The sequence below is a fragment of the Malus sylvestris genome, chromosome 7 (genome assembly GCF_916048215.2).
Source record: "Malus sylvestris chromosome 7, drMalSylv7.2, whole genome shotgun sequence".
In the NCBI taxonomy this organism is placed as follows: Eukaryota; Viridiplantae; Streptophyta; class Magnoliopsida; order Rosales; family Rosaceae; genus Malus; species Malus sylvestris.
In genome coordinates this window covers 13,463,473-13,481,377 of record NC_062266.1, presented here as the reverse complement: position 1 = coordinate 13,481,377, position 17,905 = coordinate 13,463,473, and the positions used below count along the sequence as shown (strand labels likewise).

The 17,905-nt window shown below is 39.1% G+C and overlaps 1 protein-coding gene across 1 annotated transcript; it reads right to left on the bottom strand.

The window, feature by feature from the left end:
* Nucleotides 1–218: 218 nt before the first annotated feature.
* LOC126627793 (SPX domain-containing protein 3) lies at nt 219–8,170 on the bottom strand. The gene is made up of 3 exons (XM_050297349.1): nt 7,766–8,170; nt 1,327–1,492; nt 219–819 (listed from the first exon to the last, which is right to left on the bottom strand). The coding sequence occupies exons 1-3, from the start codon at nt 8,009–8,011 to the stop codon at nt 443–445; spliced, it is 789 nt and encodes a 262-aa protein (XP_050153306.1). The 5' UTR covers nt 8,012–8,170; the 3' UTR covers nt 219–442.
* Nucleotides 8,171–17,905: the final 9,735 nt, after the last annotated feature.

Genomic DNA, 17,905 nt, shown 5'->3' with positions numbered 1-17,905 from the left:
TCTCAAACTTTGCACGACGAATATTTAGTTTCGTAGTGCAAATGCGTATTGCCCGACGAAAACCTTCATCGCATAATTGTTTTCAATAATTTTTTATGGTCAAGCCATCTTTGCGCTATAATACCCTAGTTTCATTGCGGAAGTGTCCATTGTGCGATGAAATTTGATGCATCATGTAAAGTTTGGCCCCGCAAGTGTTTTTTTTATCCTAGTGGTAGTGAGAGAAGGGATAAAATAAAGGGATGGTAGATATGGTCTTCCTGTTCATGCAACTTCATCCTCAAGTCCAAATTGTCCTCCTCTTTGCTGTCTAGCTTAGAGTAAAAATATTGCCTAGAATTAAAAATAAAAATAAAAACATAAATTCGACATGTTCCAGTTCTTGTGCTATATATAACTCCAATTAATTTGTCTGCTCATTTATTAATTCTAGCTCCTATAACTAAACAATAGGTATGGGAGGGCTCAGTTGGAATAACTGGGTGAGATCAGAGCTGTCAGCATCCAAGTTGAGAGGTGGAAGAGAATACTGGCTATAAGTAGAGCTGCCTGCTCTTCTAATCTCTTGCATGGTGAGTAGGGCTGCAACTGTGTTCCTAAATATTCCTTCTCCGGCGACCGTTACTGCTTCTTTCACTTCTCTTTTTCTCTCTTCTTCCTCCACTGTGAACACTGCATCTATGGTACTCTCACATGCCTTGACCAGCTTTGAGATATTGTCAGTTGTAAAAAATGGCTGCTCCAAAATCTTTTGAATGAATGGCAATCTCAGTAGGCCACCTGTTCTCTTGTCATACTTCTTCAGTATCTTAGCCAGCCCTACAAAACCCAAAAATTGTCAAGTATATGTCGAATCATGAATTATTTGCAAGGCCTGTTCCATGCGCTTGAGACGAAGATGACCCTCGGCCTTATTGGTGTGGGAAAAATGTTTTACATATATATTACGCTCACTCGCACATACGAATGGCCTTTATGGGAAGAGATCCCAACTTTTCAAAAAAAATGAGAACATCCTCTTTACCGTTAGATTTGGCTTTAATAAAATCCTGTGGTTGAGATTCTGTAGCCTGTGATTTAATCTCAGCCACAGAATTTCATTAAAGTCAAATCTAATGGTCAAGAGAGTGTTCCCATTTTTTTTGAAAAATGGAGATCCCTTCCCTTGAGAGAGAGAGAGAGAGAGAGAAATTTAGTAGAGAGAGTAATTTACTAGCAGAGGGGAAAAAGAAGAATGGGAAGTGGAGGGTGGAATGTAAGTTCTTGAAGGATTGCTGTATAATATTGGCATGAGCTTATTAATTAGCTTCATCAGCCATGGACTACCTGTGTAATTGATGTTGCTGTAGTTCACCAAGAGCACCATCTCGCCGTGGAAATCAACAATGTCCTTCCTAGTTTTGCCCATTTCCTCTTCATATATAGTCATTGAAGGCTGTCTTCCATTTGGCCCCCATTTATCAGTTACTCTTTGAATTCTCTGCTGTAATTCCTGCATTCACATTGTGTAGATATATGCTGCAGTTAGTGTTTTATTTGTACTTACAATAAGGACCATTTTCAATGCCTTCATATTTTTAATAAAAAATTAAAGACAGCAAATATATAGCATATATATGTGATTGATTTAAAATTAATAATCATAAAAAAAATTGCAATAAGCGAATCAACAATGTGGTGGGTGAAGGAGGACGGAAGATGCAATGTTTGTTTTTTTATAAAGGATAATTATATGGAGATCAAAATTTTATATCATATTTGCAAATTAAGTGATGTGTCACTGATAAGAAACAAGCACATAAATTGATACTTCATTAATAATCCAATCATCTACAACCACATCATATGATTTACAAATTTGATTCAAAAAATTTAGTTGGGTAAATTATATAGTAGGCCCTAAGGTTTGAGGTCTATCATAATCTCATACAACATCTTTAAAACATTTCACTTTTATACCTTACGTACTATTTTATTTCAAAATAATACATCTGTTACATTTTCCATCCATTGATCCGTTAAGTGCTAACATGGCTGCTACATTTATGCCACATGGCTGCCAAATGTGTGCCACGTGGCAAATTTTTTTTTTTAATTAAAAAAAAACCTAAATCTTCTAAATTAAAAAAAAAATTCCAGAAAACCCAGATCCCCCCCTCCCCCAACCTGCAACCCGAAAAGAAAAGAAAAAAAAAAAAAATCAGCGCACCCACCCTCGCACGCATCCTTTTCCATCTTCTACACACCTCACTCCTTAAATCCAGATTCATTGGGGAGAATGGGATTTGGGTTGCAGGGAAAGGGATATGGGTTTTTTTTTTCTTTTCTTTTCTTTTCTGGTTGCAGGTAGTGGGTACGGAGGAGGAGGTGGAGGATGGGTGCACGGTGGGTTTGGGGAAGACGGGAGGGGGAAGAAAGGGTGGGTTGCAAGGAATGAGGGGTCGGGGAAGATGAAGATGGGTTTGTTTGTTTGTTTTTTTTTTTTTCCTCTCCTCCTCTTCTTCTTTTGGGTTGCAGGTTGGGTGGGTGGGGGGTGGGGGGTGGGGGTTGTGGGTTCAGCTTTTGGTTTTTTTTTTTTTTTTTTTTTTTTTTAAATTTAGAAGATTCAGGTTTTTTTTTAAATTAAAAAATTATTTTTTTTGCCACATGGCGCACATTTGGCAGCCACGTCAGCACTTAACGGATCAATGGATAGAAAATATAACGGATGTATTATTTTGAAATAAAATAGTACATGAGGTATGAAAGTAAAATGTTTTAAAGATGTTGTACAGGGTTGTAATAGACCACAAACCTGAGGGGCTATTATGTAATTTATCCAATTTAGTTTTACTAGCATTACCATTTTATAAAAAGACGTGCTTCAATTCGGTTGAAGAAAAGACTTAATTTAGCCAAAAAGTAATGCAAGAGAGAATAAATGTGTAGATTAATTTTTTTTAAACTAAATGGCGTGAAAGATGATAATGAGATTGTTATTTAAGTTATGATGAGCATGCTTATTTCTTATGGGTAATGCTAGGGAGATTAAATTTCTATATAAAATTTTGGAAACTAAATGATGTGTCACCAATATGAATGAGAACGTTTATCAATACTTAAGTAATAATGCAATCATCAACTTACATGTCATTTAGTTTACAGAATTTTATTTAGAAATTTAGTCTCCCTAGCTAGCATCGGTGGTGAAGCTAGATAAGGGTGAAGGGGGGCAACCGCCCCTCCGCTCGCCGGAAAACAAGGCCAAGAGTGAGGCCTAAGCTCCTTTGATTTGGCTGGAAACTAGAAATCTGGAATGGTGGTTCTGTTGCGCAACTCCCCCTGCGCGCAGGGTTTGTTTTTATTAAAAAATAATACCCTAAACCCAAAATAATAAGTAAACGGTGTCGTTTTACTTCTCCATTTAAAAAAAAATTAAAGTAGTTTGGGGAGACCAGTCATTACCCCGTTCCTCCCCAATCCCCATCCCCCCACTTTACCAAACACGCAGATCCCTCATCCTTCCTAAATTTATGTAAATTTATATTTTCTAAATTTATATTATTTCAAACCCTAATTGATTATTTAATATGAATTTTGTTTAATTGGTATTGTCACAGCCCGTCTCGAAATTTATTTATCGTGGATGTGAAATGACGGAATTGCCCTTAAAGGCTATTAAGGTACGTGTGACATGTTATTCGAATAAATGTATACTCTCCTAAGTTCTTGGAAAATTTAATTAAGTAGATTAAATGGTATGCAAATTGTGTGGTTAGGGACCTAAAGGAATTGGATTGTGATTGTTATGGGTGGACCACACACACACGGGACAAGCCCTCTCTCCTACCCGTGCCCTCTCTCTCTTCTCCCTCGTAGTTCTCTTCCTCTCTCCCTCTCGAACTTGTACAGATGAGGACCAAAACCCTCAAATCTTCACGGATCGACGTCAAAAAGGTGAGTTCCTTCATCCTTGCAACCTCCTGAGTCGATTGGTACTAGTTTTAGAACTAGAAACCCTCGAAATCACGTGAAATCCGAACCCCAGTTTGATGTCACTGTTCATGCACACGTGAAATGTTGATTGTTGCCTCCGGAGTTATCTAAGGTACATAATGTGTTTCATGTCTCGATGCTTTGACATTATGTTTCAGATCCTTCACATGTGATTCCTCCTCAACCTTTGGAGATTAATCCGGATTTGACGTATGATGAGGAACCAATGACTATCTTGGATTGGAAAGACAAAGTTCTAAGGAATAAGACAGTGAGCTTAGTAAAAGTATTGTGGAGGAACTACTCAGTGGAAGAAGCTACTTGGGAGACGGAAGATCGAATAAAAGAGATGTATCCAAGGTTATTTTATGAATATTAGTGGATTGAGTGTTGTATGAATTTCGAGGACGAAATTCTATAAGGAGGGGAGATTGTCACAGCCCGTTCCGAAATTTATTTATCGTGGATGTGAAATGACGGAATTGCCCTTAAAGGCTATTAAGGTACGTGTGACATGTTATTCGAATAAATGTATACTCTCCTAAGTTCTTGGAAAATTTAATTAAGTAGATTAAATGGTATGCAAATTGTGTGGTTAGGGACCTAAAGGAATTGGATTGTGATTGTTTTGGGTGGACCACACACACACGGGACAAGCCCTCTCTCCTACCCGTGCCCTCTCTCTCTCCTCCCTCGCAGTTCTCTTCCTCTCTCCCTCTCGAACTTGTACGGACGAGGACCAAAACCCTCAAATCTTCACGGATCGACGTCAAAAAGGTGAGTTCATTCATCCTTACAACCTCCTGAGTCGATTGGTACTAGTTTTAAAACTGGAAACCCACGAAATCACGTGAAATTCGAACCCCAGTTTGATGTCACTGTTCATGCACACGTGAAATGTTGATTTTCAGGGAATTCTAAGCTTACAGGGAGCTTAGTGAGGTCTCAAGGAAGCTCGGAGTACTTAGTTTGAAGGTTTTGGACGTCGGGATCGTAGGGTTCGAAGTTGGCCGGTTTTCTTGGATTTTCTTCGGTGAGATGTCGTATGTTTTTTAGCCTTAAAGTAGTATAACATGATTCTACATGCTTAGGGCTTCATTTTGATGTAAAGTTTGTAAAAAATGGTTGAGAATTGACGGAGAACAAGGAGATTGAAAAATCTCCAATTTTCCGACGCCGACGAAACCAGTCCAGTGATTGGAGGAAGAAGATGATGTGCGTGGGGGTGCGTGGGTCTGTGCCCCTCCCGGCGCGTGGGGGCGCGTGCCATGTTGGAAATTTTTTCTAGAAATACCTCGACGTCCGTGATGTCGAGTAGGTCACTGTGGTATATTCATATACCCAAATTGAGCATCGTATGAGAAGTTATTACGTATTGTTGGTTGTATGCTTTAAATAACATTTTTATAGTTGTTTCGCATATAGATGAGACCTATCCCGAGGACGAGCGCATTCAAGGGCGTCACAGGGGTTACGACCCTTCGACTTACCAGTGAGTGGGCAGTATTTTCTGTATTTACCTATATACTATTGATTTTTCCCAGAAATGAATTTAAATGAAACTATGTTTTCAAATGTCATGCATACATATATATGAAATATATGAATTAGTAATTGTTGCATATATATGTTAAATGGTGTTGTGGACGCACAGGTGAGTTATATTGTTCATATAATTTATTGATGATGTGAATTGTGTTGAGAGCTCATAACCTGCACCCTGGTGTTAATGCTTAAATTATTCACCCCGCATCACACGCTCACCTTGGATCCAAGTAAGTGCATGTCGTACAAACCATTAGAGGGTTCCGACATGTCGTATAGACCATTAGAGGTGGTTCCGACTTATAGGTGATCTTAGATTATTATACAACTGTTGATGAGAGAAGCACTAGAGCGTATTCTTACACCATTCTTATCGTACAGACTACTTTAGGTAGTTCCGGTTTATGTGCAGAGTAGCGCTGTATAGGTCACAGTGGTGACTCCGATTGGATTGGATATTGAGCTATAGAATTAACCGTACAGGACAGCTGCATGGTCTCAAGTTGATTCATTATTTCACCTGTTATATTGATGCATTCTTATTTTGTTGTTGATGTTTATAGCATGGCATACTTTCTGGTTTTTGATAAAGTTTGGTGCATTGAGAGATTTGAAGAATTATATGCATATTATGTTATTTTCTGGGAAAGTATACAGGTTTTACAACGAGGGGTTAGAAATGTTATTAAATGAAATGTTTTCGAAAAGTTTTGTTTTACTGACTCACTCAATCTTGTTTTGCGCCCCTCCAGGTTCTAGTTAGCAGCGTTGGTGGCCCACGAGGATTCCCACGGCGTACTGACATACTACATAAATGTAGGACTCACCTTCGGGTGTTGTAATTTAGTTATAGTCCTACTTGACTGCACCTTGTACTTGTGCTCTGAACATATGTGTTTCACACTTAAACTCACTCTAGTATGCTAGTTGGTTATTATTGCTAGTAGATGGATTTTATTCCTTCGTAATTCTTTTATCTTTTGTTTCCGCATCGCACTTTTGGTTACGTCACGCTCACGTGACGGCCAGCACGCCTTGATTCTAGGATCGGGATGTGTTAGGTATAGAATTAGAGGATTATCCTAATATGGTTATCGTCTATTGATTATTAAAATGAATTCTATAATTATTGTTTAGGATAAAAATTGAATTCTTGATCATTGACTGATTAATTGAATTATTGATTAATGTATACGATTATTCATATTGATTAATTGAATTGTTGATCTGATCAGTTATTAGTCATATTAGTATAGTCTACTCTAGGATTAAGAGTCTAAGATTTTTTTTTTCTTTCCCATTTATAAAGTTGTGAATAAGTTGTGAATGGATCAAAGGTTGAGTAATAACATGGTTGTTTACTTTAAGAAAAATGTATATGATTTTATTGATATTGAGCTTATTATGTAACGTTTTCATGACATGAAATCTTGCTGGTACCAATTGTAATTTGTTTGTATTGATAAATTATGAAAGACATTACTTTTGGATTTGATTGTTGCCATTTTTTTTAACTATGCACTCTATAAATTCGCCCATCCCCGACCATTCCTGACTTCGCCACTTACTAGCATTCGTCATTTTTATTAGTGACATATTATTTAATTTATAGCTTTAGTTTACCTAACATTATCCTTATCAGAATGAAGCGACACTAAAATTGGCTTGAGAAGATAATAACATCCTAGTCTATAACTGTAATGTCATTTTCAACCCTTTACATGTGTAGGAGTAGGGTCTATAATATATAGCGGAACTAACTAATTAGATGAGACTGAGTGCATGCAGTACCCATAAAGATAGTTTTCATCATATTTGACGTCATATGTTTATAAACATTTTTTATACTGAATATTTCTGTAAGACTTTCTCTTTTCCGAAAAGGTGTGACAATTTTCACTCTGAGTTTGAGACACGCAAGTTTCCCACATTCAAGCATAATCTACCTAACAACAACGACTACGACAATAATAAAGTCTTTTTCCACTAAAGGAGCATAATCTACCCAATAAGATAAAATTCTTAATTAAGAATTTGCTTTTAATTAATTGTCAATTTACAAATAAAAAGATCAGTTAACCCAACCGAGTCAACGACTGGGCCAAAACCAGGTAATCCAAATTGTCAGTGAACAAGTAGTGTTGTCTCTCAGACAAACTATGTATTAAAGCACACAGTAGATCTCGGTAAAAGAACCTGTTTGGACATTAAGGATAAATTACAACACAATCGAGAATAAGCGTACCTTATTCCGGATAATGAAATCCTCCTCTTGCTCCATAAAAAACGCATTAAACTTCTCAATCTCATTGTTCAACAAGTAAACAAACTCAGCCTCAGTTTTGCCGTACTCTGATGCCTGTTCCAACAACATGGGAGCTGAAGAAATCAGCTTCACAAGCTTCTTCAAATCCTTATACGACAAGAACTTGTCGCGCCAACCCGGCAACGTCCCATGCATTTGCTGCTTCAATCTCTTCCCAAACTTCATTAGCTAGGGTTACAAAGTTGGTGTTTGGTTACAGAGATTAGTGGGATTTGCAGAGAACCAGAAAACAAAAAGTAAAAGTGAAGTGTAAGAAGATAGTCGAAGTGCTATTGGGAGAGTTGGGAGGGAGGGAGGAGAGAATAGGGGAAGTTTTTATTAGGAGCAAAGAGTTGGTAGAATATTAGGGAGCATATGCTTGACGTGATGAAGTGGCTGTTGGAAAAGGTACAAATTGAGTCGTCTAAGTAAAAGAATTCTTGGGCATATTCGTTACTGTGTTTGGTCATAGTTTTAGAGTTAGTATTATGACCACTGGACATTGACCGACTCTACTATATGATGGGATTGTGCCATGTATATTCCTTGATTAGATACAACAATTCGGCAAATCTTTTTAGACGCGGTCGTCGTCAGATAGTGTTACTAATTCATGCGTGTTGCAGTATATAGGGGTAAATTTCATGAATTTAGAGTGTAATATTAATGAATAAATTAAAATTAAAATACTAGTGAATTAATAACACAACGTCATAGTTGTGGATGCAAATTTTTTCCTCCTTGATCTTGGACAAGATTGCACCTACAAAATAATTTACACCTTAGGTCAAGACCAAGAGCCTCACACGCCCACGATGAATGAAGAGGCTTTGGCCGAAGAACCTCCGATGACAAAGCTAGAATTTAGAGAAAAAGTGTTTGAGAATTTTGGAGAATTTTAGCAAGAGAAGGAGAAGTGTCTTTTGGAGAAGAGAATAGGGCTTTTATAAGGGAGTGTGGCCAGTCCCCTTTGGAGAAAAGGTGGCTGGCCTTTAAGTGTTTTTTGGGGTGTTATTTGGTGATTCAATTAGCAATTAATATATTAATTAGGTATAAATATATTAATTGGCTAATTATCATAATAAAAGAAATGTTTTGGGAGGTTTTTGGAGGTTATGTAATGATAACTTAATTAATTAGATAAAAGAAGGAAAGAAAGAGGTAAATATATATGGAATGAGGTAGGTTTTGGGAATTACCTTATAAGAGGGATTTGATGAGATGGTTTTTGAATTGTTATCTTTGTTGGGCACTTTTGACTTGGCTGAGAGATGATTGCCCGCTGCTCGCACATAGGAATCCCGTTGTACCTCAAGGGTATTTTTGTCCTCTTTTGTCCAAAAATCCATGTGTCGCCTTGTGATTATTTTAGGCTCCACAAATGCCCCCACACCTGTTAGGCTGCTCATAGAAAAGGGCAACGGGTGTAGAAATTTTCTTGCCTTAGGAAACTTTGAATTGTTTCCTTTTTTTTATGATGATTCTCTCTTTAATATGAAACTAGATCCTTCTAGGAAAGGGAAATAAATTTCTCTCAAAGCCTATTTAAGTCGACCTTAAGTGGGTTGTTAAATCAACTGTGGAGAGCGATTTATTCTACCCTACAAGAGAGAGAAAGCTTAGAGGATATTTGTTCCCCCTCCCCTAGCAATCTTCTACACTTGCCCGTGCAAAGGACCGTCTTTTGTTGCTTTCTTCGTCTTCTCTGCGCCGCACTGATGTAAGGAAAACTTAATTCTCCTTGTCTTCTTCTTGGGAGGTGCTGCCACGGGGCAACTGTCGGGGTGGTGCGGCACGTCAGTTGGAAGGGGCCAGGAGTTGGCTTGTCATGGGCTAAAGAGGTGGTGTGGCAGGGGCCATTGCTTGTGCTGCTCAGCTTGATTGAAGCCAAGGATTAGCTCGACATGGGCCGAGGAAGTGGCGTGGCATGGGCAACGGTTTGGGCTGCCATGTCTGGGCTGCTTGCCAAAAAATAAGGAAACTACTTAAGTTTGATTTCTTAGCTACCATAAATGGAGCAGTCAAGGATAAAGCTGCCAAGATCGGAGTTGTTGAAGATGAAATGTCGAATGAGTGAACTGTTAAGTGCAAAAGTGGTTGTTGCCCCCTGACCATTTGCTGACTAGTTGATCTTCAAGCATTCGATCTTTTAAGCTATGTGGCCTTCTCACATTAGAGAGCTTATCCAGATGGGTGTCGGGGAATTAGTTTACATTCTCGCACTTGAGAGTAATTAGTTTACCCTTTCGTGCTGGAGAGCAATTAGTTTACCCTTTCACGCTAGAAAGCAATTAGTTTATCCTCTCGTACTGAATAGCAGACCCATACGGGTGTCAGGGAATTGGTTTACCCTTTCGCACTGGAGAGCAATTAGTTTATCCTCTCGCAGTGGAGAGTAGACCCATATGGGTGTCGAGGAATTAGTTTACCCTCTCGCACTGGAGAGCAATTAGTTTATCTTCTCGCACTAGAGAGTAGACCCAAAAAAGGTTTTTAGCAGTTGTTGTGGACAGCAGTTGAGCTAGGTTTATAAGTAACTTCTTGAATCTTCATTGAGAATAAAGAAATAAATCAACTGTGATGGAAGGTAGAAACTGCATAACAAACTGGATAATCTTTGGCTTGTGAGGCCTTGTTCGTCGAGCTACTTGAGACTTCGAACTTATTTGGAAAAGCCCAAACGAGGTTCAGGGGGTGATGGAGACTTCCCCTGTTTGTGTAGGCTGTTTCGTTGACCTATCAAGATACTCATCGCATCAACCCTCATTTGTCAGCTTCTCAAGGCACTGCTTCTACTTTAGGCAGCCGTTAGTAGTGTGGCCTGGTCTTTGATGGAATGCACAATACTTTGTATGATCCAGCCTGATGAGATTGCCTTTCATGGGTGGCGGCAGTTCAAACCAAGGTTCGTTCTTGAGTTTGCGGAGAATTTAGCCGATTGGAACTGTGAACTTGGTGAATATTTCAAGCCTTGAGTCTTCTTTGGTCGAGGAACGTTCCATGTGCTTCTTTTCCGACTCATTTTTGTTAGACTGCTTAGCCTTGTCCCATAATACATGTTTTTTTGCCAAAGCATACTAAGATGCTAGGGTCAATTCTTCTCTCATGATTAGTTTTCCAAATAAAGGATTTTTAGTGAGAAGCCCATTTCTGAATGCTGTCGTTGCTATGTCTTCATTACAGCCAACAATCTTGGCCTTCTCAGCTTTGAACCTCTTGACATAGTAGTGAATTGTCTCCCTAGGGTCTTTTACAATGCTAAAGAAATGGTCAGATATCCATTTGATTTAGTGGTTAGACAAATACTCCTTAATGAAAACAAAGGAAAGTTCGTTGAAACTCTAGATCGACTGCGACGGTAAAGTGTGAAACCAATCTTGCGCCTCGCATTGTAGAGTTGTGGCAAAAATTTTACACATAAGCGTGTTGTTGTTCCTGTAGAGGATCATGGTACTGCGGTAGTACTTAAGATGTCGATCCGGATCTTCGTCTCTCTTGTACGGAGTGAAGTGAGGCATAGTGAACCTGCAAGGTGGATCTGTCCACTCGATCTCATTCGTGAATGGTGACATGCTTATGTCAGTCATGTCTTGTCGAAGTGCATCATCAGCATACTCAATAGTTGGAAATCAAGCAATCGTTCAATTATGAGCTTTTCAACTTCTTCTTGAATTTGCCTTTGCTGGGGTAGTGGAACTCTCGGCTGCCCCCGATCGTGACCTATAGGTTTGGACCACTCTTCCTTATGATCGACTCGTCTATGTCGCAACTGCGGTGCATGTGGCATGTTTCTGGCAGGCAAGCAGGCTGCTAACAGGCTGTCAGTTGAACTTGAGTTGGATTGAGTGACTGCTTCTCTCAGTCTACCATGTGGCCTACTCCAATGTAAGGTGGAGAATACTCCTTACGAGCCTAGTTGTGAATGAACACTTCGCCTGGAAGGTTGTCCATATTGATAATCGGAGTGTGACTTTTACCGTGATCGTATGCTCGTCTATTAGCTTGATCGAGAATGCACGCTCTTCCGCGTGCTAAGACGAGAGTATACGATATCCTAAGGATCTAGGCAGGAGCGTAAACTGCCAGAACGCTCGGATCGTGGCTAGTTGATGGGCTGCTTGCCGAGACGCTGGTGGAGAGGTTCATCTGCTATTGTCCTACTTCAGGACACCTCGTTCGAGGCACGTTGGATCTCAATACCTTACAAGAGTTGATTCACCAAGGTTGTCTGTTGTGCAAGGACGCTCATCAACTCTATGACTTGTCGAGACAAGTGTTGTTCGGTGCATGCAAATGCGAGGCTTGGGCTCGGGCCAGTGCAAGCTTGGATGGAATAGCTTGGGCCATGGTGGAACCTTGTAGTGCTGGTGCCACTTTACGTACGACCGTATTTTGCCTCATGGATCTCTGCAATCCCATTTCTTGAGTATTGGAATTTTCACTTATGGAATTTTCTAAATTTCTAGCCATTATATTTTTCTTATACGTTTTATCAAAAAACCTTTGCAAATAAAAAATTCTAATAATAAGAACGTATGAAAAATATTCAAATGGACTAGAAAATAGAGAAAAACCTTTTTATGCGAGAGTCTTCTACGAGTATGGATTTCAACTCTTAATGAAATCACCAATTTGTGGATGCAAATTTCTTCCTCCTTGATCTTGGACAAGATTGCACCTACAAAACAATTTACACCTTAGGTCAAGGCCAAGAGCCTCACGCGCCCACGATGAATGGGGGGCTTTGGCCGAAGAACCTCATATGCCAAAGTTAGAATTTAGAGAGAAAGTGTTTGAGAATTTTGGAGAATTTTAGCAAGAGAAGGAGAAATGTCTTTTGGAGCAGAGAATAGGGCTTTTATAGGGGAGTGTGGTCGGTCCCCTTTGGAGAAAAGGTGGCCGGTCCCCTTTGGTTATTCAATTAGCAATTAATATATTAATTAGGTATAAATATATTAATTGGCTAATTATCATAATAAAAGAAATGTTTTGGGAGGTTTTTGGAGGTTATGTAATGATAACTTAATTAATTAGATAAAAGAAGGAAAGGAAGAGGTAAATATATATGGAATGAGGTAGGTTTTGGGAATTACCTTATACGAGGGATTTGATGAGATGGTTTTTGAATTGTTACCTTTTTGGACACTTTTGACTTGGCTGATAGATGATTGCCCGCTGCTCGCGCATAAGAATCCCGTTGTACCTCAAGGGTATTTTTGTCCTCTTTTGTCAAAAAATTCACTTGTCGCCTTGTAATTATTTTTGGCTCTACAATAGTATGGCAATCAGATAATAAAATTGTCTAGTTACTAAGTCATCAAATTAAGAGGCTAGGTTGGCAGTACAATGCATGTGGTTGGCGCCATAGATTTGTGTTGTGGATTTAGTTCATAATCTTAGAGCTCTGATTGGTGCCGTACAATTTGGCAGTGGACCACAGTTATGATTGTTGGGTTTGAGAATTGAGATGAGAGACTGACTGAGTTCAGACTAGTAGTAAATCTATCTTCTATATATAAAATGAGAGGCAGTGAACAGTAGGATTTGGTGTCACCGGCTTTGACAAAAAGAACTGGACCAAAATGCTCATCAGCCAAAAAAATTCAAAACCAGCCCAAAATAATATACCAAATCATACAAGGGTAATTTGATAATTTGATCATCATAAAATAAAGCATAAATTACATAGTAACCCATCAGGTTTAAGGGTAAATTATAACCTCATACAACAACTTTAAAACATTTCACTTTCATACATCCAATACCATTTTATTTCAAAATAACACCTCCGTTAGATTTTCCATCCATTAGTATGTTAAATGCTGACGTGGCTACCACATTTATGATGATGTGGCTGCCACGTGGAAAAAAAATATTTTTTATACATTAAAAATATTATAATATTAACCCAATTAACCAAAAAATAAAAAAAATAACTAGAAAATCCCGAAACCCAGATCCTTTCCTTCCCCCCTCCACCCTTCCGCAACTCCCAAAATCCTCTTTTCTCCCTGCAACCCCCAAACCCATATCCTCCATCTTCATCTTCTTCCCTGCAACCCAAAAATGATAACCCCTCACTCGCGTCCCCCACCCCACCCCAGAAACCCAGAACACCCGCGACCCTCCTTGTGCACCCCCTAACCTGCGACCCTCTCTTCTTCCACACCCACCCTCTTTCCTTTTCTACACACCTTCCGAACCCAGATCCCTTTTCTTCCCCTCTCATCTTTGCAATCCTTTCCCACTATCCCTCACCCACCCCTTCAACGACCTCACCCCCCTAAGCGACCCATATACCTGCAACAACAAAAAGAAGAAGAAGAAGAAGAAGAAGAAGGAAGAAGAAAAAAAGAAAACCCCTCGGCCCTGTCACGACCCGCGACCCACGACCCACCTCTCCTCCCCCCGCTCCGCCGCGACCCGCGACCCACTCCCTTCCCCTCCCCGCCGTGCAACCTTCCCGCGAACTGGGCTTTTTTTTTCTATTTTTTTCTCCCTCTTCTTTTTCTTCTTCTTCTTCTTGCAGGTTTTGGGGGGGGGGACAAACTGGGGTTTTTTTTTTCCTCCCTCTTCTTCTTCTTCTTCTTCTTCTTCTTCTTCTTCTTCTTCTTCTTCTTCTTGCAGGTTTTTGGGTTCTAGGTTAGGGATAAGGATGTGGGTCGCTTGGGGGGAGGTCGCTAGGGGGTGGGTGAGGGATAGTGGGAAGGGATTGCAGAGATGAGGGGGAAGAAAGGGGATCTGGGTTAGGGTTTTTATGTTTTTTTTTTTTAATTGGGTTAATATTATAATATTTTTAATGTATTAAAAAAAATTCCACGTGGCAACCACATCAGCACAAATGTGGTAGCCATGTCAATATTTAATAGACTAATGGATGAAAAATCTAATGGAGGTGTTATATTGAAATAAAATGATACTGGATGTATGAAAGTGAAATGTTTTAAAGTTGTTGTATGGGGTTGTAATAGACCTCAAACCTGAGGGGCTACTATGTAATTTATCCTAAAATAAAATATAAATATAAGTGGGAGGAGAGAAAAGAATAAAAAAATGAAAGGGAAAAGAGAACAGAATAAAAAAATGAAAGGGAAAGGAGAAAAGAATGACAAAGTTGATGGTGCCCACACGTGATAGGAGAAGAAAAATATAATAAAAAATAATAAAAATTATGAATGTTGTGTTCAACGTCTTAAGAGACGCGTAGCGTTGTTGATAAAAAAAGAAAATTAAAAAATTAAAAAAAATATTGAAGCAATTCATGCATATAAATAAATTTAAAATGTATAAGTCGCGCATAGCGCGCTGTGATTCAAAAATTCCACTTTGCACACGGTTGTTTATGAAATATTATTTCTCAATTTTTAAACACTTAAGAGGTGCGTAGTGCTGGTTATAAAAACAAAATCTCTCGCACGCGCATAATAATGTGATTCAATTAGTTGTCAAATGATCATTTTTTTTAACAAATGATGTTATCTACACTAAGGGGAGTGAATGGCCTTAGCCTCACAATGGGCTAGGAATCAGTTGTTTATTAAATATTAAGGTAAAATACAAAAAACTACCTCAACTATTGGTGTCACGACACTTTCATACCCCATCTTTTTAAAATGACAATGTCATACATCATCTTACGAATTTGTGTCAATGTTGTACCTCCGTCAGTTTTTCTGTTAATTTTTCTGTTAAGTACTGACGTGGCTAGATACGGGGGCCACTCACTAATCCAAATGGATTAAAATATAATATTTTAATAATTAAAAATTAAAAAATTAAAAAAATTGTATTAAATCTTTCTTTCCTCTCTCTTTTTCTCCCCCATCTCTCTCGCCTCTCTCTCTTCTCTGCATCCCTAAAACCCCTTCCCACCTGTCCCCCCCAACCTTCCTCCATCACCCTATCTCTCGCCTCTCTCTCTTCTCTCTCTCTCTCTCTCTAGACACCCACCTGCATCCCTCAAACCCTTCCCACCCGTCCCCTCAACCTTCATCCCCCTCACCCTTTCTTCCACTCGCTTCATCTTCCCTAAACTCAAAACCAGAACCACCCAACCCAGATTCCACCCCGCTCCCATCTTCTCTGTCTTCCTCGAACGGTTTGGACCACACAAAGATCCGACAATCTGTCGAACCGATGTACATCGTCCCATCGTTCGATACTGCCAACGCATTCATGGCGTCCTCATGCACCTTGATCAACTCGACGCAGATAAGATCTGAGTCCAACCAAATCTTTAGGCTCAACGCATCGGAGATCCAAAAGCATTTCTTGTGGCTCGATGTTGTGTAGAAGAAGTTGTGGTTGACGGCGAGGCGGGTGATTGAGAGGGAGGGGTGGCGGGGCGGAAGAGTGGCGAAGCAGAGGTGGGAGATAGAGAGGTCGAGAGGCTCTAAAGGGGAGAGTTTTTGGAGGGAGAGGTTGCGCAAAGAAGATGAAAGCGAGGGGAAGAAAGGGTAAGGGGGAGGAAGGTTGGGGGGGATGGGTGGGAATGGTGGGAAGGTTTTGGGGATGCATGTGGGTGTCCAGAAAGAGAGAAAAGAGAGAGAGGGTGGTGGAGGAAGGTTGGGAGGGACGGGTGGGAAGGGGTCGAGGGGGGTTGGGTGGGAAGGGGTTTTAGGGATGCAGAGAAAAGAGAGGCGAGAGAGATGGGGGAGAGAGAGATTTAATTAAATTTTTTTTTTAATTTTTAAATTTTTAATTATTAAAATATTATATTTCAATCCAGTTGGATTAGTGAGTGGCCCCCGTATCTAGCCATGTCGGCACTTAACAGAAAAACTAACAGAGGTACGACATTGACACAAATTCGTAAGATGAGGTATGATATTGTCATTTTAAAAAGAGAGGTATGAAAGTGTCGTGACACCAATAGTTGAGGTAATTTTTTGTACTTTAACCTAAATATTATTTTTCTAATCTTAATGTAAATTCAATAAAATGTAGGTAGAAATTGAAAGACCGCTTTTATTAATATATGTTTTGATTAGTTAAAAGACTGCTTTTATTAAATGTATTTATTATTCATTAATATTTTATTATTCATTTCAATCTACATTAATAAATACATTTAAAACATGTAAATCACGTGTAGCATGTCGTGATTCAAAAAATGTCTTCTGCACATGCGTGAGCGCGTGCATGGAGGCTAGTTAGTGATTAAGTAAGAAAACTATTATTAACACTTCATAAATCTAAGAAAGTTTAGACTAGTAGTAAATTAGTGATCAAGTTAAAAAAAATATCATTATCACTTCATAAATCTAAGGATTCTCTCAAAAGTAAGACTTTCCATGAACTCTCTGCAATCTCATGCTTTCATGGGGTACTTGGTGTGGATGATGGCTCTCATGTCGTGAGTCAACAAGCTGTTCACTATGAACCGATGTCGTAGGTCGTAAATGACCAGGTCTTGCCTTACGTTATGCCGGTGATACGTTGAGCAGATCGGGCTTTCTAGACTGATGAAGTCGATGTCGTGGGCTTGGTTGCTGATGTGGCGGTGGTCGCCTGGGTAATGTGGAATACATGCTACCTTTTATTCAATAACATTATTTCATAAAATTCATAAAAATACAAAAACAAATCTAAAAAATTGCAAAAATTTATAATATTCCTTAAAACTAAATAATTCTTAAAATTCCTACAAATTTCTAATATTTCTAGAAAATATCTGATATTTCTAAACTTTTCCAACAATTCTATAATTATAATATTTCATTTTTAAAAAATAAAAAAAATAGCAATTTCACCCATACCACCCAACCCTTTCCCTTCCCAAAAACCCAACAATTTCCCATCCCCACCACTTTCCACGAGCCCCCACCCCACCCCAACGTCCCTTTTTCCGAGCCCTTTTCCCACCCCATTCCCCATGCCTAAATCGTAAACCCAACCCATCCCCTTTCCTTGTACCCATCTCAACCCACCCCACCCCTTCTTCGTACAAAGTCACAAATATTCACAGCATATCACATATAAATCAAAGCATTTTGTAGTGTAAAATTACTAATATATAAAACAAAATTAAATTTGAAATACCTCTGATCTCTAGAGTAGGTGCCAAGGAAGAATGAGAAG